Raw genomic sequence first — 12,224 nt, forward strand, 5'->3', positions numbered from 1 at the left:
AAAGAGAGACAGAACGTAAAGACTGCTAACTCTGGGAAACGAACTAGGGGTGGTAGAAGGGGAGAAGGGCGGGGGGTGGGAGTGAATGGGTGACGGGCACTGGGGGTTATTCTGTTTGTTAGTAAATTGAACACCAATAAAAAATAAATTAAAATAAATAAAAATAAATAAAAAAAAAGAATATTGAACAAAGACACTCTGCCTTTCTCAAGACAATGTGATGTGGAGATGAACAAGTTGCCACCATGAAGGACAGCAGCCTGAGGAGGAAGCCCCCACAGAGAGGAGGGTGGAAATGAGATGAGGGATTCCGAGAGAAACACAGCAGAAACAAACCATACCTGAAATCAGCCCCACCTCTGGACTTTTCAGTTATGTGAACCAGCAAATTGTCTCTTGTTTAAGCCAGCTGAATTAGGTTTCCTGTTTTGGGCAGCCCCAGCATCCTGACTGACATACAGTATTATTTTTGTCAATCCAGGGTATGACCTGGCAACATGCTAACGTCAGAAAGCCCAAGAATGACAGCTTGGATATGTTTGCTTTGATCTTTTAAGGAGGTCACAAAACAGTAAGAAAAGAAGTTGGATCAAAGAGATTCCCAGACTCCTGGCTCTTTCTCCAGTGGCCAGCGTGAACTGTCAGGGAATCTGCAAAGGCATCGCCTGAGTTACCTGAGGAGTCTTTTTCAGCTGGCCCTCGACAGTGGCAGATATCAGATTTAACCAGTTTATCACACACTGCTCTAAGATTTCAACGACTTCCGGGTTAACGGCCAGTTCAGACACCTCTCTCTTTAAGCTGATGCTTGGCATTTCTAACTTGATCTCACCTAGTAGAACAGAAATGGTCAGTTAGCCACTAGTTTGGAGGAAATGATTACAGACAATAGTGTTCAAGTGAATCATATGGTTCTTTTCTCCAGACATCAGTACAGTGAGATCTAATACATCCCCCATCCTGATCTATCTATATTTCATTTCCTCCCATTAGAATGCAACTAAACATTGTCATGTTCAAGAATGATTACACAGGGATCCCTGGGTGGCGCAGCGGTTTGGCGCCTGCCTTTGGCCCAGGGCGCGATCCTGGAGACCCGGGATCAAATCCCACATCGAGCTCCCGGTGCATGGAGCCTGCTTCTCCCTCTGCCTATGTCTCTGCCTCTCTCTCTCTCTCTCTCTCTCTGTGACTATCATAAATAAATAAAAGTTAAAAAAAATTACCTGCAAAAAAAAAAAAAAAAGAATGATTACACATTAAAACAAAAGACTCCTGGACTCTTAACTTTCCTTCTTAAAGGAAATGCATCATGCTTCACTAAATGGGAGCAAAAGGAAGGCTTACCTTCAAGTTGCTGCATTGTTCCTTGAATACTGTTTGCAAACTTCTGAATGTTCATTAAAAATTCATCTCGTATTAACTGAATGCTGTGATATGCTTCCCCGGGCATGTTGGGTAGATCCATTTCATGCTCAAAAGACTCAGAGATTTCCGCAGATGTAAATCCCATGGACGCGTCCTTGTGCTGATTGAAGGACAGACCTGGCAGGAAAACCTGAAACAAATCCCACAGTGTTCAAGGTCACGCACTTACACTGCCTCTGGCTTCGAATATTCTGTCAGAGGAGGCACAGATATAACTACAAAGTGGAAACTACTCAAGCCCGAAGCACAGACCTGAAGACAGATCAACTGACCTAAAATGATCCCAGGATAAGAACTGAGCCAAGCCTGAGGAGACTACCCAGGAAATAATACTGTGTTTCTGTGGCCGCCATCGGCCCCCAGGCTGCTGGGTCTGTTACTATGGCACCAACAAGAGGAGAACCAGGTGTTATCGACTTGGCTCAGCACCAGGCTAGTTCATGTGAGGGATAAAATAAAGAAAGGGATGGGGCACCTGGTTGGCTCAGTCCATAGAGCATGCGACTCTTGATCTCGGGGTTGTGAGTTCAAGCCCCACGCTGGGCATAGAGATTACTTAAATAAATAAAAATCTAGGGGCACCTAGGTGGCTCAGTGGTTGAGCATCTGCCTTTTGCTCAGGTCATGATCCTGAGGTCCTGGGATCGAGTCCTGCATCGGGCTCCCCTCTGCCTGTGTCTCTGCCTCTCTCTCTGTGTCTCTCATGAATAAATAAATAAAATCTTTAAGAAAAAGAACCCACAATATTTGACCCCTGGTTTCACAGCCTGGATTCTGCTGACCACACACTCACAGTGACATCCAACATGTCCTCTCCCCAGCAGAACATCTTGGCTCCACCTACCTCCCATTCCCTCCCCTGATTGAACTCCAGTCTCAACAACCATTCCCCCTCCAGACTCTTCCACAGCCTCCTATTGGTCTATTCTTCCCTTCAGCTTTTTGCCTCCCTCCCCAACTCCCATGGTACAATTTTCACACAACAGCCAGAGGAACGATGCAAACTAGCTCATGTTATTCCCCTACCAAAAACCTACCCTCCTTTCTAACCTTCTCCACTCTTCTCCAGCTGCACTGACCCTCCTTCTGCTCCTGGACCAAGCTATGTCTGCTCCTGCCTCAGGACTCTTGGGCATGCTATCTTTTCTGCCCAGGATGTTCTCCACCCCCTGCACCCCAGATCTTCACATGTCTGATTCAGGTCTCGGCTCAATGTCACAACCTCAGAGGGGTCTCTCTTGACTACCTCAGCCTCACCCTGTGACACTTCCCTAGTAACTTATCATTAGCAGAATTAATATGTTCATGAATGGGTTTTTTTAATTGTTTGTCTATCAGACATCACCTCCTCAGTGAGGCCATCCCTTACCACCACTTCCTGCACACACAAACACACACACATGTGCACGCACACAGTCCATTTCTATCACATTACTAGGGTCTATATAATCTATGCCACTTGCTGCCACCTGATTATTTTCCAGCTTACGAACCTGTGTTTCACGTCTTTCCCCCTAGAGCACAGAGATCAGCTCCTAGAGCACAGAAATCTAGTCCATGTCAATTGCTGCTCTACCCTCAGGGTACCCAGTGGCACCTGGGACCTAAGAGCTGTTGGACACTCCTTCTTTGTGGAATAAATGAATCAGATGGCCTGAATCTTACAAAATCCACAGTTACCTGACACATGATATTCTTCAGAAAATGAAGCATATTCGCATTGATAATTCCATACTCCAGAGTCTTAGGCATGATCTCCATGGCTTCCTTCATGTCTGTAGCTTCAGAGATCATCTCTGCATGGGAAAATATTCAGAGGATGAGTCACATGGGGAGGTGGCAGGCACTGAACTCTTCCAAGTGTCCAGGAATCTGCTCCTTCTTCCCGAGTAGCTACCCAGGAACGTTTCAGGCACAGACTCAAAATTATGCTGATGTTGGGGCACCTGGATGGTTTAGTGGTTGAGCTTCTGCCTTTGGCTCAGGTCATGGGATCAAGTCCCACATCAGGCTCCCTGCAGGGAGTCTGCTTCTCCCTTTGCCTATGTCTCTGCCTCTCTCTCCCTGTCTGTGTCTTTCATGAATAAATAAGTAAAATCTTGGAGGATCCCTGGGTGGCTCAGCGGTTTGGCACCTGCCTTTGGCCCAGGGTGTGATCCTGAAGACCTAGGATGGAGTCCCACCTCAGGCTCCCTACATGGAGACTGCTTCTCCCTTCTCTGTTACTATGGCACCAACAAGAGGAGAACCAGGTGTTATCGACTTGGCTCAGCACCAGGCTAGTTCATGTGAGGGATAAAATAAAGAAAGGGATGGGGCACCTGGCTGGCTCAGTCCATAGAGCATGTGACTCTTGATCTCGGGGTTGTTAGTTCAAGCCCCACGCTGGGCATAGAGATTACTTAAATAAATAAAAATCTAGGGGCACCTAGGTGGCTCAGTGGTTGAGCATCTGCCTTTTGCTCAGGTCGTGATCCTGAGGTCCTGGGATCGAGTCCTGCATCGGGCTCCCCTCTGCCTGTGTCTCTGCCTCTCTCTCTGTGTCTCTCATGAATAAATAAATAAAATCTTTAAGAAAAAGAACCCACAATATTTGACCCCTGGTTTCACAGCCTGCTTGTGTGTCTCTCTCTATGTCTATCATGAATAAATAAAAAATCTTTTAAAAAAATAAGTAAAATCTTTTTAAAAAATTATGCTGATATCTATACAGACGAATCCTTTGGCCCGAGTGATGTAAGCCAAGTGCTGTGGTCCCCGGGGCCCCCACAAACAGCGCTACATAGCTGCACCGCCCAGCAGACTTGGCCTCAGCGTTTACAGCCAGACAAGGATAGACACAGTGGTGTTTTCTAGAAATGTTTGCTGGGTTCCTTGCTTTGCCTGAGTCCCCACTCCCGGCAACACCTGCCCAATTCATTGCCAGAGTCCCTTCTGAGTCAGGAATATTTTTAAAGACAGATTTGGTAACAGCCTACTCTGTGGCCGGGTTTCATTTTACATGTCTTTATTCCACCCGACCAAACATTGATGAGCACAGTAGACATTTTGAAGGTCACTTGGGCTCTTCCCTTAGCCTCCTTGGGAAATAAAATAGAAATGCCACAAATATATCAACCAAGGCAGTTATTTCACTGGCTTTGGACCCACCTCTGTGTCAACCTTATTCTGTCTTCAGTATGCTTCTGTGTATCAAACTCTTCTTTACTCAAATAAATTTGTTTCAAAGGGAAAGTACATAAGAACCCAGAATGCAAAAGAAAGAGCCTGATCTCCAAATGCCTGGATGGCTCAGGGGTTGAGCGTCTGCCTTCAGCTCAGGGTGTGATCCGGGAATCCGGGATCAAGTCCCACATCGGGCTCCCTGCATGGAGCCTTCTTCTCATCCCTCTGCCTGTGTCTCTGCCTCTCTGTGTCTCTCATGAATTAATAAAATCTTTTAAAAATAAAGACAACTTATCTAACATATATCGTTGATTTGTTAACTCTGAACTCAGCTGGCACAATAACTCACACCTGAACTAAGTTCATCTAATACGTCTGCGTCATCTGTGAGAAAAGTCACAGCCTCCTTGTGCTCAGGAACGCTAGACAGTGCTTCAGTACTATGCTGGAGGCCATTTTAGTGGAATCACCAACAAAAAGCACAAAAAATGTGAAAATCATGGCACTGAAGAGACCACATTAAGGACAGTTGTTTACAGTACAAGAGTTAAAATGCATCCCTGTGACTCAAATGTTTCCCCATTAAGAGGCAGGCACCCGGCACCCCGGCTGGCTCAGTTGGTAGAGTATGCAATGCTTGATCCCCAGGTCATGAGTTCAAGCCCCATGTTGGGTGTGAAGATTACTTAAAAATAAAATCTTATTTGAAGGGGCACCTGCACCCAATGTTTATAGCAACAGTGTCCAAAAGAGCCAAAATACAGAAAGAGCCCAAGTGTCCATTGACAGATGAATGGATACAGAAGATGTGGTATATATACAATGAAACACTACTCAGCCATCAAAAAGAACGAAATCTTGCAATGAAATCCCTCTAACTAGAGGGTATTATGCTAAGTGGAATAAGTCAATCAGAGAAAGACAATTATATGGTTCACTCATATGTGGAATTTAAGAAACAAAACAGATGAACATAAGGAAGGGGAAGAAAAATAAAATAAGATGAAAAACTGAGAGGCAGGCAAACCATGAGAGATGCTGAACTCTAGGAAGTAAACTGAGGATTGCTGGAGGGGATGAGAATGGGGGGATGGGGTAACTGGGTGATGGGCATTAAGGAGGGCATGGGATATAATGAGCACTGGGTGTTATATGCAACTGATGAGTCACTAAATTCTACCCTTGAAACTAAATAAATAAATAGATAAATAAAATCTTTAAAAAGTCCAATGTTTGGGATCCCTGGGTGGCGCAGCGGTTTGGCACCTGCCTTTGGCCCAGGGCGCGATCCTGGAGACCCAGGATCGAATCCCACATCGGGCTCCCGGTGCATGGAGCCTGCTTCTCCCTCTGCCTGTGTCTCTGCCTCTCTCTCTCTCTCTGTGACTATCATAAATAAAAATTAAAAAAAAAAAATTAATAAAAAGTCCAATGTTTCCCCATCCTATGCATATCCACAAATGACCTCAAGGCATTGCAAGCATTGATTTGGGGGTTATGAAAATATGTGAGTAGGTGCATTTGGAAATATGGAACCCCCAAATAATGAGGATTGCCTGTCCTGAAAAAAAAAATTGTATTCTCAAGAAAGTGTAAAAATTATGAATCACACAGATGCACAGCCATGTGCATATACAGCCACCCTCATGCACACACACAGAATATACCTTTTGTGTTTCTGAGAAAATATACCACATTCTGGTCCAGAAACTCCTCAGGAACAGGAGTACATAGCACATTGAGATAGGTCTTTTCCACAATGTGCCTCACGGTTCTCTGAAATGTGGGGACAAGAAACTGTTAGGCTGAGAGATGCCCACTCACCCAGATGACCTAACGTTCAAGCACACCTGAGCCCTCCTCTCTGCGCCTTCTCATCTCCCTGGCTGACAACGGGCCTTAGCAGACCACACACACACACACACACACACACACACACACACGTGCACGCAACAACACACCCAGACTTGAGTGCTCAGCCCGACTCCTATTAACTGGCCAATGCAGCCACATTTGAATCAGCAGACCTGGGAAAAGTCTAGATGGAGCTTTCCTAGGCTGTACATTGCAACAAATAGGCTTGAATTTGCTTTCAGGAGTGGGGTATATCCATGAAGCAGTTCAAAGGAATTTCATTTAGCACAGGCCAGGCTAGTTGCTTATGTCCTGGCTTTAAACTCCACCACTGGGATTTGTGAAGTAGAAGGTTACCTCAGCAGGCCTAGGTTGCCCAAACCTTGCCTGTTCCAAAGGCTTTCAAGCTGGTCCTTAGCCAGCTCCTGGGTGATAACTTCTGTTTTTGGAACAGCTTGCCTGATGTGTCTCTGTATGCCTGGGGCCTTGGGTCATGCCAGGTCTTACACTAGCAATGTGATCAATGGTCAATGCTTGTTTTTGTTGGCCTGGGACCCTGGTCACATGATATCAGTTTGGCTTCCAAAAGGCTAGAGACTGAACCCAGGAGAAACTCTGGAAAGCAAGGCTTGGGTGAGATTCCCGGACTGAGAAAACTTCCTGTGTGTTCTCACACACAGTCACCAAGAGAACCAACATGTCCACGCCAGCCTCGGAGATCTTGGGTCCCTCCTTCCCCCAGACTCTGCCATATGTACTTTTTTCTTTGTTGAATCCACTCTGCATCCTCTGATGGCAATAAACTATAACCACAAGTATAAAAGTTCTTCTGGGTCCTGTGAGTCATTCTAGCAAATCACTACATCCAAGGGTAGCTGTGGGGACTCCCAACATAGGATCCTTCCATCTCTCTGCCTTGCATGAACTATCAGTTATCCAGACTCAGCGGAGGGGAGGAAATTCCCATTATCCCATCAAGGGGGAGACAGAGCCCAGCGTACCTTGACAGGGAGGTCTTCAAAAGTCTCTTTGTCCACTTCTTCGTTCTCTATGCCAAGTATAGGCGGATACGTGGAATTGTTTCTCAGCTGCATATTCTTAGCTGCAAAGCATTATTCAGTGTGCAAAATGAAATGATCAGAAAAGTAGATTTCTTACCATCAAGAGCAGGCCTGCATCTTGTACAACAGCATATTTCATCCTATAGGCATGTTATCAAAAAGCAACACATACGTTTTCCACAAATGAATCCTGTCATAGCCTTGATGTACATTATAATGATGGGAGTCTTTGTATTTCTGATGGGTGGGTTCAGTTGGAAGTTTAATGTGTATGTGTGCATGTGTGCATGTCCCAGCTACCACATGCAATGAGTGACTTTCCTGAGATTTTTACCTAAGAGGGAGTTTTATCACAAGAACACGAATTATAGCTCACATATTAGCATTTATTCTATTTTCTCTATAAAACTCAAAACTTGTGGGGGATTAAAAGAAAAGTAACCTAAGTAAAATGAATACATATATCTCTCAAGTCTCCTGTTACCGATACAGATCTGTAAACTTCAGAACCTGCTGGTCCTAGGCCCAAGAGTTACTGACAAATCCAGTGATCACAGAGAAGAGAGAGCTTTCCCAAAAACAGTTCGGCTTTTACTGCAAAAGGTGCCATACAAAGCCAGTGTGGCTTTGGAATCAAATCAGTGTGTGGGGTCTACTGGTCTACTCCTGGTTTTCTCACCCATAAAATGGAGACAATAACATCTAGTGGTCAGACTCCAGATGATTTGATTATGGTGTGGTTCGGTGCCTGGCACACACACTGACTGGCAGAGGAAATAGTCTGTAGCCAGCAGTACCAACATCATTAGAGCACCCCCAACAGCCTGTTGCCAAAAACACACTTAGAAATGCACCAAGTGAATGCAGCACCACTAAACTGTCCACCTAGAAGTCGTTCCAATTGTTAAGTTTTATGTTATGCATATTTTACCACAATAAGAAGAAAAAATACACTTAAATATAGACTTGGAAGTAACATTAATTTGCTTTGCCCAGAAGACTTCCCTGATCTTTTTCTCCAAGCAGTCTCCTTCCACGGAAGTCTTTCTTGTCTAGAGGTGTTAATCACTGTGTCTTCATGAAGCCCCACAGTTAAGTATGGCTGTGGCCCATACCCACCATCCGTCTTATCAAAACCCAACTTGGCTGTTTGGCTCAGGTCATGATCCCAGAGTCCTGGGATCAAGTTCCACATCAGGCTCCCTATAGGGAGCCTACTTCTCCCTCTGCCTATCTCTTCCTCTGTGTGTCTCTTATGAATAAATAAAATATTTTTAAAAAAACTTAACTAGCCTTCCTGAGAACAGGCAGCCTGTGTTTCTGATCTCAGCATCCTGGCCCTGCAATCTGTACTACAGAGGGGAGGACATTTTGGTTAAAAACAAATACTTCTGAGAAGATAAGGATGACTAGCAGAGACACAGCCCATTGCCAAAGCCCCTTTCCCTCTGATTTTCAAATATTCAGTATCTTGTGAAAGTGATATGTCTAACCTACAGGTTTCATTCCTGTAAGGGCAGAAGTATCATGGGATAAGTGTGGCACAGGGGGCCGTTTAGCTCTGCTGGGTATGTGCATGATCTGGAGCACCATTTTCTCAGTCTCAGCCCTACTGGCTTTTTTTTTTTTTTAAGATTTATTTATTAGAGACGCAGAGAGAGAGGCAGAGACACAGACAGAGGAAGAAGCAGGCTCCATGCAGGGAGCCCGACATGGGACTCGATCCCAGGACCCCAGGATCACGCCCTGGGCTGAAGGTGGCGCGAAACCGCTGAGCCACCCGGGCTGCCCAGCCCTACTGGCTTTTGAGGCCAAATCATTCTTTGTGGTGGGCACTGTCCTGTGCATTTTAGGATGTTCAGTAGAATCCTTGACCTCTACCTCCTAGATGCCAGCAGCACCCATCCACCAATGGTAACAACCAAAATGTCTCCAGACTTCACCAAATGCCCCATGGGGGACCCAAGTCACCCCTGGTTAACAACCCTTGCCCCAGATACAGATGGCCAACACATGGAAAGACGCTCAACATCACTCATCAGGGAAATGCAAATCAAAACCACAATGAGAGATCACCCACACCTGTCAGAATGGCTAAAATAAAAAAACACAAGAAACAACAAGTGTTGGTGAAGATATGGAGAAAAAAAGTACCCCCATGCACTGTTGGGGGGGATGCAAACGGGTGCAGCCACTCTGGCAAACAGTATGGAGGGCCCTCAGAAAGTTAAAAATAGAGAGAGAGAGACAAACCATAAGAGATTCTTACCTCTAGAAAACAAACTGTGGGTTACTGGAGGGGAGGTGGGGGGAGAGGATAACTAGGGAAAGGGCATTTAGGAGGGCATGCGATGGAATGAGCATTGGGTGTGATATGCAACTGATGAATCATTAAATTCTACCCTTGAAACTAATATACACTATAGGTTAATTAATTGATGAAAAAAAAAAGAGCTACCCTCCAATCTAGCAATTGCACTACTGGGTATTTATCCAAAGAATGCAAGAACACTAACTCAGAAAGATACATGCATCCCTATGTTCATTGCAGCATTATTTACAGTAATAAAATTATGAAAGCAGCTCAAGTATCTATGAATAGACAAATAGATAAAGATGTGGTGTATCTACATGCACAATGGAATATTATCAGCCATAGGAAAGAATGAAACTTTGCCATTTGCAACAATACGGATGGAGGCAGAGAATATTATGCTAAGTGAAATACATGTTAAGAGACAAATACCACATGATTTCACTCATATGTGGAATTTAAGAGACAAAATAAAGGGAAAAAAGAAAGAAAGATAAAATCCGAAACAGATTCTTAACTACAGAGAACACAGTGACAGTCACCAGATGGAAGGGGGTGGGCAGATGGGGGAAATAGGTGATGGGGATGAAGGAGGGCCTTTGGCCTGATGAGCACCGGGTGATGCTGAATCACAATATTGTACACCTGAAACTAATATAACACTGTTTACTGAAATTCAAATTCTAAAAACTTAATAAAATTTTAAAAAATATGTGCAACTGCCCAAAAAGAGATAAAATAAACAGTTTCAGGAATGAGGACAAAAAGACAATTCAGTTAGGTCAATAGTAGGAATACACCAGAAATAAGGGGCACCTGGGTGGTTCAGTGGTTGAGCATTTGCCTTTGGCTCAGAGTGTGATCCTGGGGTCCTGGGATCGAGTCCTGCATCAGGCTTCCTGCAGGGAGCCTGCTTCTCCCTCTGCCTATGACTCTGCCTCTCTATGTCTCTCGTGAATAAATAAATAAATAATCTTAAAAAAAATGAAATCACTCAACAACAGAAAAGAGAAGAGAAGGGATGCCTGGGTGGCTCATCGGTTGAGCATCTGCATTTGGCTCAGGGCGCGATCCTGGGGTCCAGGATCAAGTCTCACATCGGGCTCCCTGCATGGAGCCTGCTTCTTCCTCTGCCTATGTTTCTGCCTCTCTCTCATGAAAAAAATAAATAAATAAATAAGAAATCTAAAAGAGCGAGAGAGAGAGAGAAAAGGAAGGAAAAAGAAAAAGAAAATTGCCAGCAGGAGAACGGGGACAAAGCATGAAGCTAAAGCCACTCCATCACTCCAGGAGAACCAGAGCCTGCAGAGACTCAGCAGGTGTCAGGTACACTCAGGTGTATTTACAGCAACTTCTCCAGCTCAGGCATTTCCACTGATTAGGAGTAAAAATCCTCCACTGGTGCCTCACACTGGCCAAAAGAAATGGTGCAAGTGGTTTGCACAAGGGGAAGGAAGCTGTGGCTACAAAACAGAATGTCCACCACATGACTGCCTGACCCCAACACTACTTGCACAGCAACGGGGGTTTCCTGTCCTGTGCTATATGGGCGCCTGCACAGCGATGGGGGGGTCCGCGTCCTGTGCTATATGGGCGCCTCCACAGCGATGGGGGGTCCGCGTCCTGCGCTATATGGGCGCCTCCACAGCGATGGGGGGTCCGCGTCCTGCGCTATACCGGGTGCAACAGTGCACCCCCAGAATTCGCGCAGCCCAGACCCTCGGAACGGGACTCTACTTGGGAAGAGGGTCTTGCGTGTGTAAAAGCAGAGGTCATGGGGAGGCTGGCCCCTATTCCCGGTGGCCGTCCTACACAAGAGAAAGGGCTGGAAGGCTGACCCACAGAGGCAGAGAGGGAGGGATGCGCGTGCAGGCCACGCGAGGCCCGGGCGGGAGGGGCAGGGCAGATGCTCTACGGGCACCCGCTCCGCGGACCCCGGGGCTGAGGGCGGGGGGCTGGCAGCGGCAGTGTGCGGAAAACGCCCCCGGCCGCAGGCACCCCGCTCCGCCCCGCTCGCCCAGCCCCCCCCCCCTCACCGGGAGCCCGCCCCTGCCTGACTCACCCCCGGTCTCGTCTCTCCGAGCGTCCTCCGCTTGCTCCGCGCCGCCCTCCGCTGCCGCCGCCGGCGAGTCGCCCTCTTGACCGCCGCGAGCAGGGAAGAAAAAAATGACACGTGGCCATCCATCCCACCGCGCGAGACCCCGGAGGCCCCTGCGCCCCCGACGCCCCGGGGGAGGTCGCGGGGAGACGCGGGAGCCCCGCCCTTGCGTGGAGCACCGGCGGTTCACTGACCCCGCGACCCTGAGGACCCTGAGATGCTGGCGGGCGGGGGAGGGAGAAGGGGCGCCTGCTCCTCAGGTGCGAGTTCCCGGGCTTGTTAGGGCTTGTTACACCTGCCACCT

General features: G+C 46.7%; 1 protein-coding gene across 1 annotated transcript in view; it reads right to left on the bottom strand.

Annotated features, from left to right (window-relative positions):
* DNAH10 (dynein axonemal heavy chain 10) overlaps positions 1–12,013 on the bottom strand; it is a 131,851-nt gene extending 119,838 nt beyond the window's left edge. The window contains exons 1-6 of the mRNA XM_038574799.1: positions 11,885–12,013; positions 7,449–7,549; positions 6,261–6,369; positions 3,109–3,224; positions 1,348–1,558; positions 675–832 (exon numbers count right to left, since the gene is read on the bottom strand). Of these exons, the coding sequence (XP_038430727.1) occupies positions 675–832; positions 1,348–1,558; positions 3,109–3,224; positions 6,261–6,369; positions 7,449–7,541 (687 nt within the window). The 5' untranslated portion in view covers positions 7,542–7,549; positions 11,885–12,013. The remainder of the gene's footprint in view (positions 1–674; positions 833–1,347; positions 1,559–3,108; positions 3,225–6,260; positions 6,370–7,448; positions 7,550–11,884) is intronic.
* Positions 12,014–12,224: the final 211 nt, after the last annotated feature.

This window comes from Canis lupus, chromosome 26 (genome assembly GCF_011100685.1).
Source record: "Canis lupus familiaris isolate Mischka breed German Shepherd chromosome 26, alternate assembly UU_Cfam_GSD_1.0, whole genome shotgun sequence".
In the NCBI taxonomy this organism is placed as follows: domain Eukaryota; kingdom Metazoa; phylum Chordata; class Mammalia; order Carnivora; family Canidae; genus Canis; species Canis lupus.